Genomic DNA, 25,919 nt, shown 5'->3' with positions numbered 1-25,919 from the left:
CATAATACTGAGCATGGCTAACCTTTAAAGCTTTCAACTGGGGCAGTAAGTGCATTTTATAAAGTACTTTTCTTGCTTTGAGAACTGTGTTGTTGTTATTATTATTGTTCTTAAATTTTCTCTTTTGAATTCTTTTGTTTGCAGTCTTTGGAGTAGTTGCCATCTTCTGTTACATGAAAGAACAGTTACAGCACTGATGAAACAAGATTAAACTGGTTTATTAAATGAGTGTAGCTGGACTGCTTGCTGATTATCATCCTTCCTGTCTCATATATTTTCCATTTCTGTTTTCTGTCCTTGGCAATAAAACTTAATTTAGTGGTACCAAACTTGCCTTCATTGGTTCCAGCTGCTTCTCAAAACTGTGTAGGTCAGTTCAGAATTTGAGTTTTGGCCTCCCACATGTATAACTGGTCCAATTTTTGTACCATTGGACAACTTAGAATTTGAGTTTTGGCCTCCCACATGTATAACTGGTCCAATTTTTGTACCATTGGACAACTTAGAATTTGAGTTTTGGCCTCCCACATCTATAACTGCTCCAAATTTTGTACCATTGGGCAACTTGAAGTTACTGTTCAATAGGAAAACTTAGACTGTTGAATATTAATATGGTAGAAGTAGCCTGGAGGGTCTGGAGTAGGTTGGGTATTTCTTAGATGTAGGGGGTTTTTTTTTCCTCCTCTCCACTTAGAATTTTTCTGAGGGGCAAATTTTCAGACCCCTGAATGTCGTGGATTACAGGGTCCGTTAACTTGGTGATATTTTCAGCCATTTTGAATTCATAAGTAGGTATTCAACTTGCTATCACAAAACTTTGCTTCTGAAAGCTTTGTTATGCTTGATACAGGCATTTATATCATCACATCATAGCCCCTCTGTTTTGTAGCAGTGGTAACCAGTTTTTCTGGCAATCAGAAAAAAATCAGACTAAAAGCACAGTTCTGCTTCTTAAGACAGGAACTTAAATTGTTAGTAGATTGCTTTTCTAATTAATTTTAATTTATTAAATATAAACTTGAAAATCTGTGGCTAGTTTCCTCACTTCCTTTGATAATCTTTGCATACAGGACAGGCAAACATAAAAAATGCAAAAAAATTCAAAGTAATGGGGAACAATAATATATTTTGTTTGAGGCCACATTTTTTTCTAAAGTCTCCATTTTTTCTAAAATATGTCTGAAAAGCTGTAAGACTTCTCAGTAAAAAGATTGATGCCAAAGTGGCAAACTGTATATGATTGAGAAAACTAGATATTTATTGCTATGTAATTGTCACTTATTACAGTACTGGATTTGCAGAGTCAGTTTATTTCATCTTCACCTTTTCTTCCTGTGGTCTACACTTTTGCTTCATCTCCCAGCCAGTTGGAAAGGAAGTCTACATTGGAAGAACCCAGACACCTGTTTCCCATTATGTAAATGGTGTATTTTTTAGTGGCTCTCATGAAAATGTTAGTAACAAATTGCCAAAAAGAGACACCAAATACCTGTCCAAGTTTTTAAAAACAATAGTTGTCTTTGGTCATTGTAGGAATAACAGGTTGAGTGTGAAAAACATCTCTGCATTTCTCCCCTGTGGTATTCGATGCTTTGGTATTTGGCTTCTAACTACGGCAATTTGATGTTAATATTTATTTCTTTAACCAATTTATATAATACAGGGTTTTTTCAGTATTAACTGTATTAGCTATGTCTGACATACCAAAAGCTTAATGCAGAAGTGGTTTTGTTCTCAAACATTCACAGTCTGCTGCTCTGAGAACTGTTTTTTGTACAGGTGGAGGGAAGAAACCCTGCTGTGTCATAAGATTTTTTCCAGGCTTGATGCCTTTGCTTCCATGGGAGTTGCTTATCTGAGGTGATTTGCTGTGATACTTCCTATTGTAGTGGCCTGATCTGTTTGGAATGCTTTAGAAAACTTTACCATCAAGCCTGGTTACATGCATTTTTTTGCCTGATTTTTATGTCCATACGCAATCAGAAAACAATATGGTGCACAAACAGCAACTGCAGAGTCTACATTTTTTTTCTTTGCATGTGTTCAGATTTGCAAGAATTTAGCTATCTGATGCAAAAAACCTAGTCTAGATTGTTTTCTAGTACCAGACCTTGATCCAAGTTATTCTCTGGATGAAGTTCAATTAACTCAGTCCTGTGTCATCCTGTAGGAATGTTACATTAAAATGTAATTGGAAAGCTTTTTATCTTTCACCTTGTCCTTAAGTTTATTTTTCCAGTGTTAGAGGCCTCTGTAAGATAATCACCATGTAGGTTGTAATGTATTTTAGTTGTGCAATTAAAATAGTCTCAAATGTTTACTTGAAAACTGCTAGGAAGGAATGGTCCTGTATTTGCATATTTGCGTGTTCAGACCAAAATGCAGGTGACATCCAGCCATTCCTGTTCCACAGCTTGTGGTGTTAAGACAGGTAGAAGGTGGGCAGTGTATCTCTGAATAAAAATGACTGTAACTGTTACTTTGTTTAATAATTTTCATTATAATCTGATATGCAGTCCAAAAAAAGAAAGAATTTTAAAGTATTTCTAATAATTTTTTTCTCTTGCTATTGACTGACTGGCTAATAATTTGTGTACTACTTTTTTTTTTTTTTTTTTTAATCCTGTTCAGTGCTGATGGTGTGCTGGAAGTAATGTTGCCTTACCTTGTCTTTTGTTATGGTGTGTATGTGTGTGTTTGTATATAGATGCACTTTGTAATCTTACACATTGCAAAATGTGCTTCAAAGAACTTATATATAGATATGTCCACGTGACTTCCCTGTGTGCTGTAAGTGCCATTTTTAGTGTTTGATAACTTCCTTGCTCACTAATTCCTTCAGAACTCATTTAGCTTTGTGGGATAGTCTAATTCTTAGTGTTCTATTCTGTTATAATTTTAAATTATCTGTAATGCGCATGGAAGGTCTGATTTCTGCAGTGAAAGTGAAATGCATAAGCTGGAGTTGCAGGCTTATCTGAGTAGAAATGGGTTTGCTTAAAAGTGAGTGTGATACAGACAAGCACAATGATGTGAGCAGTAGCAGTGAAAGGTATGCTGAAACAGACAAGCCACTGGAGTGCCAGCTGCAGTACCTTCTCATTGTTAAATGGTAACAGTGTGGACTGTTTACACTTGCTGTGGAAGTGTTCAAGGACAGTTGGATTGGACTGTGAGCAGCCTAGTCTTAATGCAAGGTGTTGCTGCCCATGGCAGGGAGGCTGGAACTAGGTTGATGTATAAGGTTGCTCTGCTCCCAACCCAAATAATTTTCTGATTCTGGTATTTTAATTGTGTTTAATTGTGTTTTAATTGTGTTCTGCTATTTAAATTGTGTGCAGAAGAAGGAGTGACAAGCTGAAGGCTTGATGCAACCCAGCTCTATGTCTGTAACTTCTTCAACCATGTATTTAAAGGCAGTTACAAATCTTGTTTTAATTTTTTCTCTTTTCAGATTGAACAGATAGCTGATACTGTTTATCTCAAGAAGTAGCTCTTGTTTGTTACTTAATGTGCCATTCTGAGGTGTATGTGCATACTATGTAATACTTTTAATGAGCTTTAAGGCACACTTCCAAATTCGCTGTTTAAAAGGAATTCTGTCCTGGTTGTTTTGTTATAAAATAAAGATTTAGCTGACATCAATGAAGATTATTTTATTCAAAGGGAAAACATTGTTCTTCTCATTCCTTCCCAAATAGTGCTGTTTAATCTCAGTACAAGATAAACAATGGTTTGTGAGAATAAAGAATGAGATATCCCCCTTCTTTAGCACTCCAAGGAAAGTTTCTGTATTTTCAGACTCTATATGCCCTTTTTCTCTTCTGATTACTTCATTGGAAATAATGAAGGACTTGCCTCTATAATGACTTCTTCACATAGCTGTATTTCTGTATTGAGAAGTGAAGTGCCTGTGGTAGTCACTGTGTTGACTGCGAGGTTTTGCCTAGGGCAGTGGTTGAGAAACGAGGCTTCTCTCTTGCTCAGATTGTAGCCAATAAGTTTTCCAAGTCTTGCAGATCACCTCCTGATGCAGTGTCTTCTATCTATCGCGTAATGTCTTTCTGTCTTAAATTAGTGTAGTAAATTCCGTGTTTTCAGTGATCTTTAGGTCAGTTCATTTCAAAAGTAAATGTCAGAGCAGAGTGCATGTGCATTTTTTAAACTTCTTTGCTTTCAATAGCCAAGTATAATTCACTTTCTAAGTTAAAGATTTGTACAGAAGTCTTGAGTTAATTTTAACATCTACCTTACTTAAAAGTCTAACTGTGGAGGCTGTTTACAAAATAGGTGTTTCAACATCAGTGAACAAAAAGTGCTGAAGTTATTCTTTAGTCTGGAATAAAACTCATTTCCTGTGCACTCTAGTTACAAAAATATTTCTAGTTGTGAAGGAAAGAACTCCTCTTTCTAAGTTCTTCAGTAATCTGTGTATGCATGTTACAGGCATGCAAGTATTTTTTAAGTAGTTGTTTCCACACACTGTAGTTGGTAGGTAATGTCAGTATGTGAAAGAAGATACATGTTTAATAAATTGCAATGTCATGTGTTAGTCATTAATCACTTACGGACATTACTACCTTTTCAGGTACTAGAGTGCTTCCTGAAGTGGAAATTCAAGACTTTTAAGACCAATATGATTTTTCTGACTAGAGCTATGCCAGTTGGCCTCCTGAACCTTGTGCTGGGTTTTTTTGAGTACACATAAGGTTAGCACTCCAGTTATCAAAATACCCCCTGATATCCACACACACTCTAGACATAACTTTATTTTGTTGGTTTTGTGCATTGAGGTATCAGCATTTGCAACACTTCTTTCCAGGAGCTGAAAGGAATAAACAGTACCCAAGGATTTGCCTGCACATAAGCCTTAAAAACAGCTATTTCAGAATCTAGGTCTTGCTCTTACTCTGGAGTGAGTACATTCATACAGTTTTCCAAGAATGCTGGCTTCTTGTTTGTTGAAGGTGTTGGTATTTGTATACAAATTATCAGATTGGTGTTTTTAGCAAAATCTTTCCCTTGGTTGCTTCTGTATGCAGTTTGCAAAGCTTATACTTCCTTTACTTTAGGACACTTGTCAAAAACTGCATTTAACTGTACCATTTCTTTGTAGACTTACGCTAACTTTCTGGCCTAATTTTAGAGGATAATTTGACACTTAACACCTTTTTAGAATCTAACTGGAGCTTTTGAGACTAGTGAATAACTGAAGCAATTTCTAACTTATTTTTTTCAAAAATTATAAAAATTATTTTTATAAAAATGGAATTGTTTTCACTGGGGCAGTTTTCCTAGGAAACCTTTCCTTAAAAAGGTCAGTGACCTTTTTAAAGATAGTAGCTACTTAACTATGTTTTTGCTAGAATTTTATGAAGAATTCTAAAATTGCATTTTGATTGTGAGAAAGACTGTTATGTTCCTAAAGCGGCCAACCATAAGTGAACTGTGGGAGAGAACACTTTGTCATGTTTTTGGCATTTAGCATTGAAAAGATGTTATTTTCTTCACTGCTTTTATTTTTGATAAACAAATCTCATCTTAGGCTAGATGTACTAAGTGCCTTAAAGTGTGGTCCGAGCTGACTGGTTTTGTTTTTCGTGTCCAAAACTAATTACTGCCCATGGGAATTTCTTTTAGAAAAACGTGGGGCAGGGAGGGAGGTTAAAAGTGCATCTTTTATTCTGAATACTTTTTTTTTTTCTTTTCTTTTTTTTCTTCCTTTATTTAAAAAATAATTTTGTTTCTAAACCGCTCACAGCAAACTTTCCAATTGTGGACTATGAATGAATTGGAAAACTAACGTCCCTTAAACATTTTTTTCATAGCCTGTGTGCATCCGTATGGACACTGGGGTTTGTAATTCCTCAAACAATATTGCTCATGTTCTTAAAATGAAATTCCCAATATTTATTTTCAGTTTATTTGGCTTAAAATTAAGTATCTTTGTAGACTTCAAAACCAAGATCTTTCATGGAACATGTATGTTGACTTTTTTTTCAATACATCCTGCATTGTCATTGTCCAACATAAAGATAGCAGCTTTTAATTTTAGATTTTTTTTTTTTTCCTGCAAGGAAACTTGCTATTATGTGTTACAGTAGAAATCCCAGTATTTTCTAAGTGTTGCGGTTTTCTCTTAGTCTTGTGATGTACAGAACTGTGCTCATAGAAAACAGACAGTAGCTTTTAAAGTTCTTCTCTGGAAAAGTTGCTTTGATAAAACATAGAATGCATGGGCTCTTAGAAGAATATTTGTTCCCCTGTCTGTTAAGAGGAGCAGTGTTCGTACTTGTTCTTGTGGAATTTATCACAAAAATAATGAAAAATAGTGGTGGATTCATCTTGTTCCCCACAAATCCTATGGGCTTTTTTCCCTGCAGTTCAGGAGGCAGAGTATTCTTGGACTTGATGAATTCTGCTGTTTCTACTTGTATTGGTGGCTATCTGCTGATTCTTTGTCTATTTATGTTTCTAAAACTGTCACATTAGTGAAGATCACTGTGGCTTAATTAAGAGCTATTATGTTCAGTTCTCTTTTGAGTGATCTGTTTCTTTAAGTCTTCTGAAATTGGAGAACAAATTCCTTGAGAGCTGATTTGTAGTGCTTGTTTGAAACCTTACTTATCCTTGTAGAAAAGGAACTGTTTTGAGAGACTTAGAACATTTTGAAAAACTCACTAAATGTTGTGCTGACATACAAAACTTTTGTGCCAAGGATCTCAGCTGAATTGTCTGGTGACTCTGACTTTTGCCTGCCACATATTAGACAATTTCTGTGAGGTAAAACATAGCCATAGCTAAGAGAAAAATGTAACATACACAAGGAGATACAAGTGTATGCTCCTGGCAACTAATTGCTATAGTTTTATTGATTCCCACTGATGAAAATTTAGCAATGGATTCTCTTCATTTGCATTCTAACTTTCCAGTTCTTAGTATTTACTTTTTCGGCTGCTTTTAAATTTTCCTTCCTCTGTTTTCCCAGGAAAACTAAGTTCTTCCCTTTAAAGCATATTTGAGGATAACATTAGTGCAATTCTAGGAACTTGAGCTGTGATTAAAAATATAAACTCTTGTGAGGTTTTTGACGTATGCTATTTTTGTTACTGTGTGGTTTTTTTCCCTGGTGTATGCTAAAAGTAAATGTAGGCCATGATTTTAATTTGCATTGAGAGAGCATGATACTAAGCTTTGTGAATGTGACCCAGTTAATAAAAGGCTGGAACATTTAACAAAAGTTTTGGGTTAAAAAATATTAAAAACTATAGGATGCCAACCATTTTGCTATTTTTATCAGCTTTTTCCAGTAATTTGATTTCAATTCAAATGGTATTTTACAGATTGCAAGATATTCTAGCTCAGGACTTTCTTTTAAGAGGAGCAGAGAGTGGATGGTTTATTTCTTTTTTTCTATATTTATTTTTATAATTCTATTGACAATTCCAAGCATCTGAGAGGCAAAGTGAAACATTTTAGACTTCACAGTTTTATGATTAATCCACTGTAAGTCAGTGCTGCTGCTGAAAGGGTTATACTGCTACTGCTTTTGTGCTGACACAGGCAATCGCTGGAGAACTGCTCTGGTTGAACAGTAAGTCTCTGCCAGGTTAGCATTCAGCCTAAGCAATTTCTTGTTCCAGTTCATTATGTGGTTGCACAAAGTATAGTTCCGAACAGAAGCGGAGGTGGAAACGAGCAGTGTGAGAAGGGACCTTTTAACTGAAGACCAGTTGACAGAGGTGAAGTTGAAGCCACACCCGCTGCATTTCTTGTTGACTTGCTTAGCTATAAGGCACTTTATTGCTGATTTCATGCTTTTTATAGCAGTAAAAGTAAATTGAAGCAGGTTTTGTACCTAAAGGTGATCACAGGTAGCTATGTCTCTGGAGTGATTTCCTTGTCATTCTGGAGACTTAGGCACTTGAAGAACGAGGAAATTATGACCTGACAAATTGAGTAAACCTTTTATTGTTCCTGTTGATATGACATCTGCATGTTTTAGGCATAAATACAGTCACATAAATAACTGTCTTACGACTTTTTCCTTTGCAAGGGAGCCAAACCATTCTGTGTCTCTGTATGGATCGACCTACAAAGCTGTTAGCCATAGTGTTTAAAGAACATTGTAGTGACAGTGTGAAAAGTGTTATGGAAAAATATTTTAAAGGGTGCAGGTATGTCGTCTTTCAGGTATGAAGGGATTTGAAAAGTTGTTATTTCAGTGTAAGAAAATAAAAACTGTAGTCAGAATATAGAGGTACAACAAATTTACATGAAGTTATTTCCCTTCTTTTCCCTACTTTGATCTCATGCTACAGTAGCTTGCAGTGTAGTGTTTGGCATCCAAATTGCATAGTCTTATGCTAAAATTTCTGAGCAAACATGCAGGATAGATAACTGATTTTTGCCTCAGATGAGTACTTAGTACACTTATTATCAAAATCTTTAAAGTTTTGTGTGCTGCAAAGATCAGAAATACCTTTTGATTATAATGTCAGTCAGAAAGAGCAGGATAAGAACAGGAGCACAAATCAGATTGCAGGGAACAAGATTACCCTGCCTTCACCAAACCACCTTTCTTTCAGCAGAGGCCGGTGTTTCTGCAGTTACCAGACTTGGGCATTCTGAATACAAGAAACTTCTCAATATTGGTGCACCATGATTATATCCATGAACCATCGCTCTTTGGTAGCTGGGACCTTGGCAGCCATGGCAGCCTTGTTTTTGGAGATGGGAACTGGACTTCCATTACTCATTAGCTTTTTATATGGGATTCCCAGAAATCTGGTGATGGAAACAAGGATATCTAGATGAATGTTGTACTTAGCTTCCTGAAGAGGTATAACAGTATTGAGGTCCACTGCTTTATTGCTACTGTTTAAATGTGTTCTACTCATCTTGTAAAAATAAAAGATTTAATGAGATTTGGGTACTTGAAATTGTACTTGAGGTACCTGAGCATAGGCTGTCAGCTAAGTTTGTTCTTAACAGAAACTTCTGTTTCACTGCTTTAACATCATATGCTTAGTGAACATCAGTGGTGTTGGGAGAACAACTCTTTCCAGATCTGGAAAGTGCAGCTGAGCAGTGATGTGTACTGCCTGATCAGCTGATGAAATGTGGGTTTGGATGTGTGATTTTTGTAAATGACTTCTAGATGTTACAGTTGCCAGCTGAATGTTTCAAGACTGCACTGTGAGGTCTGTTATAAAACAAAATGGATGGATTATGCAGAAGATAAAGTGGTGAGCCTGTACTTGAAATTGTTCTTTGTCCAAAAAAAAGAAAAGACAATGTGATTCTGTGGTCAAATTGCTCATGAGCAATGACAGAAAAATATGGATGCTTTTAGATTGGGAAACCTTCATCAACATATAGCCTGTCAAGAGCTTGGACAGTCTAATAGATAATATGGAGCAATTTTCTGTGTAGCTGCTGTGTTTTAAGAGTTTTGACTTACCCTATATCTCACTGAAACTTCTTTGTTCTAAAACATTACTGCTGTGATGCCATGACTGCAATCTGATTACCTGCAATGTCTTTCAGTATCTTTTTTGTACAACAGAAGTCAAGTCAAAAGTTTGTTTTGCAGTTTCCATAGAATTTCCATGAACTCTCTATATAAGAATTTTTCTATTTGCAAAAATCTTCTTCAAAAGTTCTAAATCCTCATAGTTGAGAGAAGGGTTTGAGTTTGAAAGCAGAGTGTTTGATTTCTCTCTCTTTCTTTTCCCCAGGAAGTATTGACATAACCATGATAGAAGACAAAGGTCCACGAGTGGCTGACTATTTTGTAGTGGCAGGGCTCACTGATACAGACTCGGCAACCCTCCTGGACCAGGAAATCAGCCGACATGAAACAAAGTCAGCTGGTCCCAAGGCTCCAATTACTGACATTGCTGTGATAATTAAGTCAGCTGGTGAAACTGTCCCAGAGGGATATACCTGTGTTGAGGCCACCCCTACAGCCCTCCAAGCCAACTTAAACTATGGAAGTTTAAAGAGTCCTGAACTTTTTCTTTGCTACAAGAGAGGCCGGGACAAACCACCTCTTACTGACATTGGGTGAGATTTCTATTGCAGTTCAATTCCTCCTTCAATAATGATAAAATCTTACTCTTCATAGATGGTGATGAAAACAGATGTGAGAAAACGTCTTAAAAAGTCCTGTTTGAATCTGTATTGCTTAATGTGTGTTTCTGTATAGAATACATCGAACAAAGTGTCAGTCTTCTAGGGAAATTGTCTTTTTAAAATTATCGATTAAGTTTTAGTTTAAAAGATGGGAGAGAGAGAGAGATGAAGCTGGTAAAATATGAGAAATTAAGTTCTCTGCTGCATCTTTATGGAAGATGATAGAATAACACAGAATTAATTTATAGAAAATATGTAGTCCAAATCCAGAAATATTAACATAATTAATCTGTCAATTATGACTTCAGAACTCAAAAATTTTCACTTTGTGGTATTCATTTTAATGCTTATGGTAAAAGATATAATTTAAAAATATACGAGGACGTTGCACAACTAATGGGGATATAATGAGAAAGACAGGAGAGACTGGTTGTAGGGTGCTGTTACAATTATGGCAAAATAAAGAATGTGTATTTTTCTCCCTACTTAGTTATTAAATAAATAGTAGGGAGTAAAAATCATGCATGTATATGTATGCTATAATACTTTTAGTTATTTTCATTTATAAGTTTAAATTCTTTGGCATGAAGCTTACAAGCCCTGTTTTTGACTTACAATTTGCATGCTTACTGACAAACAATGTCTAATCGGGGAGACTGATAGTGAAATCTGAGTAATGAAAGCAGCTTCATGGCAAGACAGTTCACTCTCAGGGGTTATGATTCAAGCTGTATAATTAAGCTGGTACATTCTAACTTCTGTTCATTTTAATCATCTAACCTGTGTTCCCGTAGTCTTCAGTGAATTTGTGATTTTTAACATAATCTTTTCCCATGTGTGTGACTGGCACTGCAAGGAGAGACACTACATTGTGAAGCTGCAATTTGACTGATTTGTTAAACTTCATTTAAGTTGTTACAGAAGGAAGAATTTTGACAGGGAGTGTTTCCTCAAAGGAATTCCTGAAAAATCAGTCTTCAGCCTGTGCCTTTAAGGAAACAGTTTGGGTAGCATATGTTTGTTTCATGTCTCCCTTAGGAGCTTGAATGCTTTGGGAGATTTTATGAACAAAATAGGCAAGTAGTTGGCTAAGATGATGGCATTTGGCAGGTAGTATTTATTCTGTATTTTGTTGTAGACAGATCTAGTTAGGGTGTCACACGTAACACATCAGGGCAGTGTTTTCTCACTGAGCAATGATGCATATTCTCCCCCTGCTGTTCCTCCTGCTTTGCAACTATGTGCAAGAGATAGTTAGAGCAATCTTTTTTATTTTGTTTTTTTTCTGTGAATTCCATTGTGCTCAGATAAAAGTAGAGTTCAGGCAAGAGATTCATGTACAGTCTGAAGGCTAATTTATGCTGTTTTCTATTATTTTATTAAAGAACCAGTGTAAAATAATGTTTTACCTTTGAGCCTGTCTGACATGCTGAGTGAATTTATTATGTACATATTGAAGAAGAGTACATCCCTTGAAAGAATGAAATGTGTACGGTTATGTCAGGGTATAAAACTGAGTTATGTTATAGTTGGAGCATTCATGTGATTCTTGATGAATGTTTGTGTCTGTCAGTGTATTTCAGTGTTATTTTGGGGGAAAGTAGTTAAACAAATGCTGTTTGGTGAAGAGGGAGATAGGTATATGCTCTACTGTTGTCTGCCTTGTGTTTGGTATTTCTGTGCCCTCCATCCTCATTCCTTTCTATTTGTCCACTGCTTGTTAAATAGAAGTGTCTGTAAGTTGCTGGAGGGAATTCCTGCTGAAATTACGTACTTGCATAGAGTTAGGCCATGTGCCATGCCTCTGGATGTTACATTTAATCAGATTAATTAGTTGGGAAAATAAAGGTTCATTCCTAGGATACAAGACCTCTAAGATCCTTTTCCTTACATGTAACTGTAAAATTTAGTATCTTAAGCTTGTATGTCTCTGAAATAATTCAGTTACTGTCATTCTGTTGCTTTCCTCACTTTCTCTCGCTCTTTTTTTTTCTGGTGTTCCAGAAACAGACAAGAACTGAGATTTGAGATCTGTTTTGGTTTAGGTGCAGTGGGACTTTCAAACAAAATCTCACCTCTTTGTTTTACACTACAGTTAGGAATCTGTTAGAGGTCTAGCACATCTTTCTTACATGGAAGAAAAACCTGACAGATTTTTTTTTTTTTAAAGTACAAGTGGTTTTGCAATTTATAATACTTAGTATAGAAAAGAAAGAATATCAGACTTCTTGTCTGAAGCAGAGGTTCTTGTAATACCAAATAATGCAATGTCCTGGGTTGTAGTATAGGATGTACACAAAGTATTCCATCACCATCTTCATGAACTGTTGAATCCAAGTGGGGCAGTGTTTTCCCAGACCCCCTCCCTCTGGGCCATTATCTTCTGTTAATGGCCCATCAAATGCCTTGCCCATGACTCATAGGTAACTCCCTCCGGGAGTTATCTCTGTTTAATGGGCCATCAAGGACCCCCTGCATGACTCATCATCCCATTGTGAGATGCTCTGCCCAGAGGGAGGAACCAAGCATTCTCACCTGGATATAATCTGGGGTTTGGGACAGTACGGGGGGGCCCTTACCCACTGGATTCCCAGAGGACCAGAGCTACCAAACCTTTCTACGGGATCACTGCTTCAGGAAGACCACCTCATCTGGACTGCTTCCATGACCCTGCTCAGGTTGTATTCTGACTCTGTCAGTGGTCTTTTGTATTATTGCATCTATTTTATTTTACTTTGTTTCCTTTCTTCCTATTAAATTGTATCTCTGACTTGGAGCCTCTCATTTGTTTTGCTTTCAAAACACTACATGCAAAAGTTAGGTAACTTCAATTATCTAAGTAAAGAAATTCTGATTTATTTTTTCCTTAAAGTGGTATGTGAGGCTTTTGTTTGCTTAGTGTTTCTGTGCTAAGAACCCTTGTGATTCTATACGCCTGATTTCTGAAAGTGTCTGCACACACATCAACTGAAAAAACAATCCTCTTCATTAAAGATGTATTTCATAAAAGAAAACAAACTCAGATTGCAAGAAGGTATTCTTAACAGTCAGCATCTTCAGTTGTTCTTAATCCCGCCACTGTGACAACTGCAGCAGGGTGTTCAGGACAACATAGGGTAATAATGATGAAACTAAAACTTGTTTGTTCAGACAAATAATACTAGAGATGACAGTAGAAATAGAAGATAAATCAGTCTCATCAGTCTTTTCCCTTTGCTTGATCCACACTTTTCTGACCTTACTATATTTATATAAGTTCTTTTATTATTCAATACTTGCAAAATGAGAGAGGAAGAGGAGTTACAAAGGTGTATTTTGCCTAAGAGATGTGAGAGACAGAATTGTGTTTGGACCTAGAGGAGGAGAAGTCAAACTGGACAGCAGTCTTAGATAAATGCAATTCACGAAAGTCTGTTTTGAAGTGGTTTTCCAGAAGAAAAGTTTTCTCTGGTTTTAGGGTTTTAGCTCAACAGCCACAAGGTTGTATTTCTTCTTTCTAAACTCTATTATCTGATGCACTGAAGTATACTTTTAAATCAGTAAAACTGGGCATGAGGAAACTTCCATGTACGATGTCAAACAGTCTTACAAGAGATGATAAGATTGTTTTGGTCTTTCTTGCAAAGAACCTAACATCTAGAGGAAACTTGTTTACATTTTGCTTGAAATGAAACTGTATTGGCATTGATAGAATAATGCAGAAAATAATGTGTACTTAGGATTGAGACCAAACTATAAATGTAAAAAGGAAGAAAACAAGTCTTAGTGTGATCATTACTAATTAATCAAAGGCAGACACTTGGAAATTGAAACAAGTAGAAGTAAACTTACCCTGTCAGGGAGGACGTATATACAGGGTGTCATGTTCAGTATTTTGTGCATCACTTCTGAATCTTTTCTCTGAATCATTAAAACCATTGTTTAATTTGAATAATTCATAGGTGGTGGCTTTCTTGTGTTTGCTTGCAGATACAGCATACTGTAAGTTCAGAACTATGCATGAGGTTAGGAAATGGTGTGGGGTTTAATAATACTTTTCTAGTGTACATGTAGAGGTGCATGTTGCTTTCATTTTCTTTTTTCTTTTGGTGAGAGGTGACCCCACTGATAAAGTCTTGAACACTTAAAGTATTTTTCTTAGAATATTTGTAAACTTATTAAATTGGACTCCTGGAGCAGTCTGATTCATTCTGTGTTCCTTCTCATAAGCTGTCAGCTGACAAATGTTTCTGGAATAAATGTATAATTTTTCTTTTATTTAAAATACATGAAACTGAAATAAAACTGAACTGAAACTTTTATTGGAGACTGCTCTTTTAGTATTTTCTTCTGATTAATGTAAGACAGTGATGTGAAGAGTTCATGTAAACCCCTGTGCACAATGGACGTGGCCTGAGAGCTGCTGCCATTGTAGTTGTTCAGGTTCTGTTTTGTTTTAGGTTTTTTAACTTTATGGAGGAGGTAACCCAATAAAAAGAACAACTTATATGTTCTTCCAGAACGTTACTTAGTTTAGATGTAGTTCAGTTACATGTCCTTTCTCTATAAATACCCTGAACCAGTAGGTAGTATATTAACACTAATGTTGCAACTTGGAAATGCTGGTATTAGGCTGGTTTTGCACCTGAGAGTACACATTGTTTTAAATTTATACCAAGTCTGATGGTCGGAGTTTTTACAGCTGAAACCATTGCTGAATATTATTGTCTTCCATGAACTAGTTGAATAAATTGGCAGCCTGGTAGCTCATCAATATACCCCCCAACTCACGTGATTTCCTTGCTTTTTTAAAGTATTCTGCGACTGTAATTCATGTCTGTCATCAATACTATGACAACATGTGTTTTTTCTGTTGAATTATAATAAACAGTAATATTTATGTATTCCAGTTTAATTATGGAAATGGTCTTTAAGACATTTTGGAAGTTTAATCATATATTTTTTTTAAAGTTCTGAGGATTGTTTAATATGGGAAAAGACTCTTATTTTACCTTAGACACATGACTTTTTAAAGTTTTCAAATACATACTTAGTAGTAGTCTGTCAAACATTTAATCAAAGCTATTTTGGTACAGTAAATATGTATTTCCTGGTTATTTTTTATTTTAATGTTGTGAGGGACTGTGAGTGAGAAGCTGGAGATGACGAAGTACAAAGGTTTAATGTGTTACCTTTATCCTAAGTCTTGGTATGATAAAAGCTGATTTGAAGGTGACAAGTACTCTGCACATACTGCAGAGAACCAAGCAAATGGAGCCATTGCTTATTTGGGTGTGGAATGAGAGATAAATCTTGCCCTGTAATAGCATCTGCATTAAAAATACACAGATGTATGTTTTAACTTCCACATTCTCACAGTGAGTTTCTAATAGCTATATGTTAGGTAAAGAAATGTTATAGCTTATTTAGCTGCTGTGAAGCTGTAAAGAAACTTTCATTTTTTTCCTAAGAATATGTTTATCCAAGTTAGTGATCTTGCAAAAAGAAAAAAAGCCATGCACTGCATGAATGTTGCTGTACAGCTATGTAAGATATATTCTGCTTTCTAGGGGTACGGTCAACTGTACTTGCTATTTCTTTTTTTTATTGTGGAACAATGTATTTGTCTTCCTGCCTCATTGTCTTAAGTGCTATTATTCAAACAGTGAATGTCAATTATTACTGGATTTGGAATTTTTTTTCCTGTAAAAATTCATCTGGGAAGCAACTTCTGTCTTCTGTTGTGCTTTTCCAAAGATCTTAATTTAAAAAAACCCTAAATAAACAAAAACCCCCCAACCCCAAAAAATATTTAACAAAAACCCAGAACTAAACAAGTTTTAAAAGACTTAGCAGGCATTTTAGTGATTAAATTATCCACTGTCGTGTGTGCAAGCAATTTAAAGTGGAATTTGTATTTATTTTTCATTGATAGTGCAGCATTCCAAGTAGTTCTGTAACTAAATCCTTTTCGATGTAGCTTGATTTTATTTTTCTCCACAGAGAGTTCACTGTAATTTTAAATACTTCTGAGCAGTTTCTTCAACCTCAGGTGCTGCATAATGGAAGACAATATAAGAGATTGATGTTAAAATGTTGCAATGATGACATCAGTTGCTAATGGATGGACATTTTCTCCAAATTCATTCAAGTAACTCTGTATCTATTTGAATGGGCATAATGGTGTTTCCCTCCTGTGTGCAGAGTTCTCTATGAGGGGAAGGAACGCATAATTTCTGGCTGTGAGGTGATTCAGGCTACCCCATACGGTCGTTGCGCTAACGTTAACAACAGCTCAGCTTCTTCACAACGCATCTTCATCACCTACCGAAGGGCCCCTCCTGTGCGACCTCAAAATTCACTGGCAGTGACAGACATCTGTGTTATTGTTACCAGCAAAGGGGAAACCCCTCCTCACACATTCTGTAAAGTGGATAAGAATTTAAATTGTGGCATGGTGAGTATCTATAAGCTTGAATTTCTTTTTCTTTCCTTTTTCTTTTTTAGCCCAACACATATATTTAGAGGAGGAGCCCCTTGAACTCTTCTTAGCACTATTGTAATTGTGTTCTATCACTACATCACAATTCCTTCATGCTTTATACCATGTGTGAGATGTCAGTTTTGTGGGATTTGTTGCTTTGATTTCCTTTCATGTTGGAAATTACTGTTCCATACTGATTACTTGCTACTTCAGTTTGCAAATTTATTTCTAGGTGCTTCTTATGAGTAGTGCAATGAAGTTTTTTTTTTTTTAATTATCTCTCCCACACCCTTAGGAAAGGCTGACACTTGAACAGATGAATCAGAAACACTTTTTTCTTAGTTCTTCATGATGCCTGTGTTACTAAGGCATTGTAAGGATGATAATTGCTGCTTCGAGTTTCTGAGTGTGCTTTGCTTTAATTGGTTCTCTTTTATTTAGTCTATTTTGCATTCTGTTTACTTGCAGTGGAATAAGTGAGCTTTTCTGAATGGTAGAGTATTTTTAGACAAACTACAAAAACACTTTGTCAATAACCTGTTTATAGAAGTACAATAAAAGCTTCAAATTATGAGTTACGATGATTAGAACTTGACTTCCCATAATGAGGTCCATAAGAGTCTACTTTTAAATAACCAAGGAGACATGAATGTGGAAATTAATTTGCTTCACTTTTGCCTGTTCTTTTGTTAAAATAGGTCAAAGAGTAGTGTGCTGGTGGGTGGTGTGGTTATTTTATGTAAATCCTGTAATCTCTAAAAAATGAGAGAAGGGTGAATTCTCATTTTTGTCATTTAAGAGCACTCAGCAGCCAGCTGCTCATTTTATTCTGTAATTTTTTTTGTTAAAATGTCTGATTTATTTGTAAAGGGAGTATATTAAAATGCTTGATTTCTGTTGCTTGCTGTCATCTTTGCTGGTTCAAAGATAAAACTTTTGTCTTTCAGTGGGGTTCCAGTGTATACCTTTGTTACAAGAAGTCTGTGCCAGCTTCTAACTCTTTAGCATATAAAGCTGGTAAGTAATTTTAGAAGCTGTCTTAACATTTTAACAAAAGGATTCAAATGTCTTGTTAAAATAAAACAATAATTTAAAAAATTTAAGTGCTGTCTGTCAGAATATTGATCCTGGAGGATGTCAGTTGAAATCAGCTTCTATAATTCCTTCTTTGCTCTCCTTATTTTTTTCCCAGGGGAAAAAAAAAGGGAATAGCATTTTTCTTTATTTTTTCAGTTCTTATTGTGACAAACTTGCTAACTGAGGAGCTTTAGCGAACTTTTGTCTTAGCAAACATTACAGATGTAAAAAAATAGTTCCTATTTCTTGTGTTGGTGATAATGAAGAAGGAGTAATTAAAATCCTGTTCAGGCCTATTTTGTATTTCATTCTATGTCTAAATATCTTCTGTTTAATTTGAAAGTTAAATGTGTTTTTTCCCTTCAGTTCCACAACTATTTTCTTGTTCCTTATTTGAAGAGAGTGAAAAATATTCTGAACAATAAATGACAAATCTGGCTTTAAAAGTTTTTTTAATGCATTGCTACAGATTTTTTTTCTGAAGAAGCCAAAAAAACCTTTCAGAAGCATTTCTGCTGAGAAGTAAATGCACCAAATTCCTTTGAAAGGAGTAAATTACCAAATAGAAGTTGAAAGAATAAATAAAGTTAGTGTACCACAGAACAAGCAAGATGAGCAGCAGTAGTAAACCCATGGTTGTGTGTCTTTTTTCTACCAACAAGAGTTAGATATACAGGGTAGCAGAGAATGCAGACAGTCAGCTAGTTCATCCTATTTTTAATTAAGGTATTACTGCTGTTTTTACAGTAAATGATCATGTTCTCCATAGGAATTTCTATTAAAGTCTATTCCAATGGCACATTTAAATAGCACAAGTACCTCTCAACTGATTTGATATAAAAATCTTCATTGTGTACTGTTTTTGAGCAGTTACTAAAAATGTAATGGCTCAAAGGATAACTTCAGTATTCATACACTATTTTCAAATGATTGTTACCTGGATGGCTTAGTCTTACTGTCAAATGAAAGACTTCCTCTTTGCAGCTATAATCCTCAGGTATAAAGTTCAGGTAAGAAAGTTATAAATTGAGACTTAGCTATATTTTGTGGAAAATGTATTGCTTGCAGTATTTAGGGTCTACAGAACAAATGTGCTTACTTTTCTTTTTTCTGTTTTTGAGGCTTAATTTTCAGATATCCTCAAGAGAACTATGAATCATTTCCACTGTCAGACTCTGTACCTCTCTTCTGCCTTCCTATGGGAGCTACTATTGAGTGCTGGGACCCTCAAACCAAATATCCGCTACCTGTGTTCTCAACATTCGTACTGACCTGCTCTTCTGCAGAAAAGGTATGGCTCCACGGTGTGGTTTTGCTTTTATTTCAGAGAGCTGTTACGGAGATCAGTAAGTGATTGTTTCTTCTGTGTTTGAGAAATATGTTATCTAATACTTCCCTTATAAAACTGTATTTCTTAAGCCTTCATGTAAAGATGAAACTGAACCAAAACTGGAAGCAGCTGGAAGCAGTGCTGTTTTCTCCTATGTAGGCTGAATCATACACTTAACAAAACCAAAGCTCACAGCACATGGCTTTCTCTGTTCTTTCATGTAATGGGAATGAAAGTGTAGTCTGTATATTAAAGAGAACTTAACACGTGTTAGTGATGCAGCAAATGGTTACAGTTTTCACATGGTTACCTTAAAATACACTTCTATGTGACTATATAACGAGGCGTCTGATTTCATGTAGTAGGACTCTGCACATATTTCTGCACATGAATTGAAAACTAGTTACCAGAAAGCAGGAAGGCAGGGAGAGGGTAGGTGTGCACTGAGAGGTAGGATATGAAAGACTCCAATGAGCTTCCAAGACCTAGTCATCTTGTTGAATTTACATGAAGGGATAGATTCAGAACATCTGAATTCTATCTTCTAACATTCAGATTTTTCTGCTGAATGTTTATAGGGCCGTCAGCACACAAAGATACCAAAAATGTGTTGTGTGACTTGCGTTACAGGTTACAGAGGTACTCCTGATGAAGCAAGGGAGCCTTTGCTTAGGGTTGGTCAGCCAGCTGTTGTTTCAGCTTGCCAACTGTGTGTGTGTGCGAGCTGTATGAGGGAGTAAGCGATTGTAATGTGTGATTGGCTCTCTGTATAAATATTTGATTAGCTCTCTAATGAACAGCAGTTTGGCTCTGTTGGTGATAAAAGCTCAACTTCCACACTGTCTCACTCCCCTAACAGAAAAATTTACATAATTCTCCATTTCCAAACAGAAAAAACAACATTTCTCAAAAATATTAATACTTCTTTTGCAAGAAGGAAGGCAATAGTTGCTACTGTTTTTCTTTCCTTATTAATTTTTGGTAAGTTTGCCAGAATAATTCAGTTATGAAACAGAAATAGGGAAGGAATATTAGAAAAGGTTTGTATCTTTTTAACTTGATAAAATGAGGGAAGTCAAAACTAAAATAATTTTATTGTTTAGTTTGCTAATGGAAGGGGAATTTACTATGGGAACAGAAATATTTCATGAGGGTTTGGGTTTGAGATTTTGGGGATGTTTTTTACCCAGATGATTAATGGATAAGGTTTTGTCACAAAATGAAGGTTTGGTTCCTTCCCTTTCAATTGTGTATGAGTACTTTTTTGATGACGGTGCAATGAAAATAAGGAAGAGAATTCAAGGCATTTTGTTTATAGGGTTGCTTTGTGCATGTTACCTAAATAAAGTCATTTCATAAGGTAGCAGCAAAAGCAGTAGTGCGTGCAAACTGCAAAGACTTAGATGCCTCAAAAATTCTAGCCCATATTCCTGTTAAACACTGTGCCTACTTAGCTGTTTTTCTTCATCTTGTAGGTTTATGGTGCTGCTATCCAGTTTTATGAGCCTTATCCCCGGGAGCTGCTAACAGAAAAACAGCAATCGCAGCTGGGTCTTCTGACGACTGTAGAGAGAAAAGTGATTACTTCCAAGTCCATCAATTCTAACAAATGCATCTGTCTTCTCTCACACTGGCCTTTCTTTGAAGCATTTCGAAAATTTCTTATGTTCATCTACAAACTCTCTGTCTCTGGACCTCATCCTCTTCCCATTGAAAAGTATGTAAAACATTTTTCAAGTTGATGTGGTAATGTAGTTAAAAACTCAAGAAGTCATGTGATTTGTGCATGTCACAGTTGCTCAGTTGCTATAGTTGATCCATCATCTTGTTTGCACTGTTTAGCTTATGTTGTACTGATAGAAATTTTTGCTGCTTCTGTTTTATAGTGCTGGCTCTTGCTGTGCCAGCAAAGCTAACTGGATTTTAGTCTGGGTCTTTTTTAGAATATGTCAAGCCTGTTTACCTTTCTTTTAGCTACAGCAAGCACAGAACAGGCTGAGCTGTGATACATGCTACATTTGCAGTCCTGTGTTTTAGCTTAATAAATATAAACTCAGGAATGCTGTACGTTAGTGGCAAATATCTATGTCTGCTTCCAAGCACTGCAGCTAATTCAGATTTTCTATGAATATGTATGCAAACTGCAGAGGATGCTTGTTATGGTCCTGAAAGTTTGCTGAAAAATGGTGTTACCTTCAAAATGGTTAAGATACCTGGCAGTGAAGTATATGATTCCTCTTAGCAGAATCTCTTTAGAAGCTGTAGAACAGGGTTAGGCTGCCTGGGATTTTAAGTGGCTTGCCTAAATGCCAGTATGTTGTTATCTTTTGCTTACATATCTGAAGGTGCCGGTATTAATTTTCAGGCATGCAACTGAGTGAATGAAGCTTCTTCATTTCAGCTTGCATAAATAGGCTTAGACTTATCAAAACAGTAAAGAAGTCTTAACAGTCTTTCTAAAACATGCTACCATATTAATTCTAAAATGTGGTTAATATTGTTTTCAGCCTTTCATTACTCCCTGATGCTGTTTTTTTAATATCTTGTCTTCTTTACAGGCATATATCCCATTTTATGCACAATATACCTTTCCCTTCACCACAAAGGCCAAGGATTCTTGTGCAGGTAAGCAAAACATTTTCATTCATTTTAAGCTACAGCAATGGCAAACTCTCTCTTGCCTTTGGTTTCTTCCTTTATTTTTTTTTTTACTTGGCTTTGAATACATACCTCCTGGAAGGGAGAGGGGAGGAGATGGATGGGCTGGCCTCTCTCACTGATACAAACCTGGGACAACTTAGAAAAGGAAACAAACTATTCCATGCTTTGGGTGGTGTGGATGGCAGAAGTGTCCTACTTGCACTTATGAAATATCTGCCAGGTATTATGCTTTCATTTTATAGGCGCCATTTGCATTACCTCAGTGGCAGAGTTGTTTTCTGTCTTCCCTCATTTGTCCACCCACTGCTGTGGGTCAGAGGTTAGTCCCCTGGGGCACTGTCTCTTGTGCTTCTCTGTTTAATCACCTAGCAGCAACTCTCAAATCATCCATGCTCAACACTGAGTCATGGATGATTTCCTGTAATTCTCAGAATTGTTTCAGTGACTAATACGAGCTCTGTTCACTTAGTAAACCCAAGTCCCAAAGACATGGTGTCTGTATGCCAGGCAGTTTATGAGACTATGGATTTATATTTATATTGGGATGTTACACTGTATTAACCTTGGCGTTGTTCATGTCAATCACATAGTACTTTATGTGTTTCAGCTTTCTGCCCATGATGCATTAATATTGTCACAGCCAGTTTCTACACCATTGCCATTAAGGTATCATTATTAATGCTTTAAATGTATGCTACTTGAAAAAATCAGAGGCAAGCAGGAGTCCGTCGTAGAAAGAAGTCAAATATTAGTGCAATATTGTCAGGTATTATAAACAGGAAGCTCAATATGCATTTATAATGTTACACAGTCTTGACTTACGTGTGCCCCTTGTGGAAGTATAATATCACTGATTATCTTCAAATGAAGATGAATTGCCAGATTCTTGCAGGAACTCTAAAGGAATAATAAGGTGTTTGTGAAGAGAAAACCCCCCCATATTTAATGATCTTGTATTTTCAAAACCAGTGTAGTAAGCGAAATTTAATAGCATGGAGATTGCTGTCTTGCTTTTTTTCTCTTTTTGGATCCAAGAGAGACAGTAACATCAAGCAGTTAGGTGAAATCCATGAATGCACAAGTGTGCAAACATTTTGGGAATTCAAAGGTGTACCTACAAATTGGTATTCGTGCTTGAAGGTTGATCCAGTCTCTGTGGATCCTGCCTACATCTTCCGGGTTAGACCTCCCTATGATTATGACACGTGGTTTTATTTCAACACCTCTGTTCATTGTTGGTTTCAAGTTAAAACCCCAAATCTCCCTTTGTATTCTCTTCACCCCAAACCATTATCATGTAACATTCTTTGTGCAGAAGGATCCCATCTTTAGTCACATTTGTTACACAAGCACTACGTGAAAAATTGCAGCCAGGCACTATATTACAAAGCAACATGTAGAGAACTTTTTTTTTTTTTTTTTTTTTTTAAGGACAGATTTTACTTAATTCCGTGTACTCAATTCCTAAATACGTACAGTCCCAACAAATGAAAGGGAGGCTAAACCATAGAAACTCCTGGTGTTATTTTTTTTTTTTTTTGAAATTAGTATTTAGATTTACTTTACTGTTATGAATACAAGATGCCAGTGCATCTCTGGGAGAGAGTGCTGTAAACAACACAAATTTAGCAGTAGCATGGTTTAGTGTATGTTTCTTTAGCAATAGAATTCAAATTTAGGTTTCTTTGGGGTAGTACAAGCCTTAAAATGATATGATAGTTATTAGTTAGATAGGTAGGTATTTCATGTATATTAGCACCATTCAACTAGTTGATCTCAAACATTGACAGTTGTCAGAAGTTTGACAGTAGTGAAATTTTTTTAAAATCCTGTAACATTTTTCTTTTCTTCCTCTTCCCATCCATTCCTTAGTGGAGCAAACTTTAGCACTCTGCTCATGAATCTTGGACCAGAAAACTGTGCCACTCTGTTACTCTTTGTATTACTAGAAGGCAAGATCCTCCTCCATTCCCTTAGACCAGCTGTGTTGACCGGAGTTGCTGAAGCCGTGGTAGCTGTAAGTACAAAGTGTTTTGTACAGCAGTGAGAGAAATTGATTTAAACACCACAGTAGTAACAAGGCTTTAAGTTAAAATAGCTGATGTACTAAAAGGTCATTTTTTCCAGAAATAGCATTTAGTTCAATTGCCCTAGCTAGTAACTCTTAGAAAGATCATAATTTTTGTATAGCTGAGAGCTATACTGTATTAAAGCAACGAACTTGGGGACTTCTTTCTGATAGTGTTACAACACTTTTAGTAATTTCATTTCAGTGTGCTGCATGTAACTTCCTGTTTTTTCTTGTCCAATATCTGCTGTCTTGTTTTAATGCATTTATTTCATTTAATTTTTCCTTCAGATGATATTTCCATTTCAGTGGCAATGTCCATATATCCCCCTCTGTCCTTTGTCTCTGGCCACCGTCCTCAGTGCACCTCTTCCATTTATTGTTGGAGTTGATTCACGATACTTTGATCTGTATGATCCACCACAGGATATCGTGTGCATTGACTTAGACACAAACATGGTCTACATGTAAGTTCTGTGGAGATTTTACATTTTTCTGTAGATGAAGAGATCACTGAAGTGCTCAGGAGACAAAATTGTTAAACAGTGTTTGATCCAACATGGTTTGTTTCTTACTGTCCCGTTTTTTTTCTCATTTCTAAAGCTTTAAAGTAAATTAAAACTTAGTACGTCAAAGATCAACACTTTGCACTTCCTATAAAAATGTGATGCAGATCTTGCTACAAATTTAGTAACAATGGTAAGTAACTAGGGAAAGGATTGTCCCCCTGTACTGAGTGCTGGTGAGGCCATATCTGAAATTCTGTGTTCAGTTCTGGGCTCTTAACAACTAGAAAGACGTTGAGCTGCTGGAGCATATCCAGAGAAGATGGTGAAGGGTCTGAACCACAAGGGTTGCGAGGAGCAGCTGGGGTTGTGTAGTGTGTAGAAAAGGACCCTGAGGGAGGCTTTATCACTCTCTACAGCTGCCTGAGAGGAGGTTGTAGCCAGGAGGAGGATGGTCTCTTCTCCCATGTAACAAGCAGCAGGACAAAAGGAAATGGCCTCAAGTTGCTCCGGGGGAGCTTTAGATGAGATAGTAGGAAAACTTTTTCTTCACTCGTGGTCAGGCTTTGGAATCGACTGCTCAGACAAGTAGCTGAGTCACTGGCCCTAGGGGATATTTAAAAGACACGTAGATGCAGTGCTTGGTTTAGTGGTAGACATGGTTTTGTGGTGGTCAGGGCAGTGTTACATAAGTTGTTGGACTTGATGACCTTAAAGGTCTTTTCCAAACTACATGAACATGAATGTTTCAAGATCTTTCATAATAAATCTTGATGCTGTCTTGCATTTGGGCTACTTTATGTTACTGTTAATAAAGAAATTTTTCTGAAGTTACAAGGACCAAATTGTTTGTGACATCAATTAAGCAGAATTTGGTGCCTTCGCTGCATTAATTCTAACATATTTTAACTTAATTATTGTATTTTTAATACTTTTCTTAAATTGAAGTATTACTTGAACAGTTTCTTTGCACCTTCTTGAGGAGAGGCTAATTCAGAATAATTCTTCTGTGTTTCTATAACGGGAGTACAAATAACAGAAATGAAAAATCATTTTTTTCAGGTGTTTAGTAACTACCTTTCTATTTTTAACTAGTTCATAAATAGCAAGACATATCTAAGCTAGTTCAAGATGAGGGTGATCATCACTAAATCAAGTACACATCCTTTCTCTGTGAAAATTTAGTTTTACTTATCTCATCCTGTAATTTTTTAACTCTTGACTTTTTTTTTTTTTTACTCACTTGAGTTAGAGTTAGTAATTTGATCTGTGGAGCAGTGAAATGTTTTCTTGATTTTTACTGTCTCAGAAGGACCCTTCCTCTATTGATGCCAATGTTACCTTTACATTACTGATATGCTTTGTTTTGTTAGTAGCATCACAGGAAATGGTAAACAATGGAGCAAATTGTGTTTATTTTTTTATCTGGGTTTTTTTTTTTTCTTCTTCCCCTGAGTCTCCATAAAAAGAAAAAAAATAAACTTCAAAAAGCATTTTCTTCAGTTTAAAACAAAGTATTATGCCACCAAGAGACTAATAATACGTTTTGTGAAAGAAGAATGTATTGAAGAAAGTCATGACAGATAACTTACTCATTTGAAGATACTTGCAGGGAAAAATACCTCTGTATTTTTGTTCATAAGTAGAATGGAAGTTGAGGATTGTGTTGCAGAAAAA

At 36.1% G+C, this 25,919-nt stretch overlaps 1 protein-coding gene across 8 annotated transcripts in view; it reads left to right on the top strand.

Moving 5' to 3' along the window:
• The window catches only part of DENND4C (DENN domain containing 4C), a 104,490-nt gene that overhangs the window by 40,645 nt on the left and 37,926 nt on the right, over positions 1 to 25,919 (top strand). For 7 of the 8 annotated variants that reach the window (XM_066180801.1, XM_066180798.1, XM_066180803.1 and 4 more), the window contains exons 2-10: positions 9,741 to 10,068; positions 16,321 to 16,573; positions 17,548 to 17,617; positions 18,799 to 18,968; positions 20,483 to 20,724; positions 21,566 to 21,632; positions 22,276 to 22,334; positions 23,541 to 23,685; positions 24,028 to 24,203. In XM_066180801.1, the coding sequence (XP_066036898.1) occupies positions 9,758 to 10,068; positions 16,321 to 16,573; positions 17,548 to 17,617; positions 18,799 to 18,968; positions 20,483 to 20,724; positions 21,566 to 21,632; positions 22,276 to 22,334; positions 23,541 to 23,685; positions 24,028 to 24,203 (1,493 nt within the window). In that variant the 5' untranslated portion in view covers positions 9,741 to 9,757. The remainder of the gene's footprint in view (positions 1 to 9,740; positions 10,069 to 16,320; positions 16,574 to 17,547; positions 17,618 to 18,798; positions 18,969 to 20,482; positions 20,725 to 21,565; positions 21,633 to 22,275; positions 22,335 to 23,540; positions 23,686 to 24,027; positions 24,204 to 25,919) is intronic. The other variant, XM_066180802.1, reaches the window with a different exon arrangement.

This window comes from Chamaea fasciata, unplaced genomic scaffold (assembly GCF_029207755.1).
Source record: "Chamaea fasciata isolate MVZ Bird 193981 ecotype frontalis unplaced genomic scaffold, bChaFas1.0.hap1 SCAF_4, whole genome shotgun sequence".
Taxonomy (NCBI): Eukaryota; Metazoa; Chordata; class Aves; order Passeriformes; family Sylviidae; genus Chamaea; species Chamaea fasciata.
Note: the sequence above shows the minus strand (reverse complement) of the source record. Positions and strands in the feature narration are given on the sequence as shown.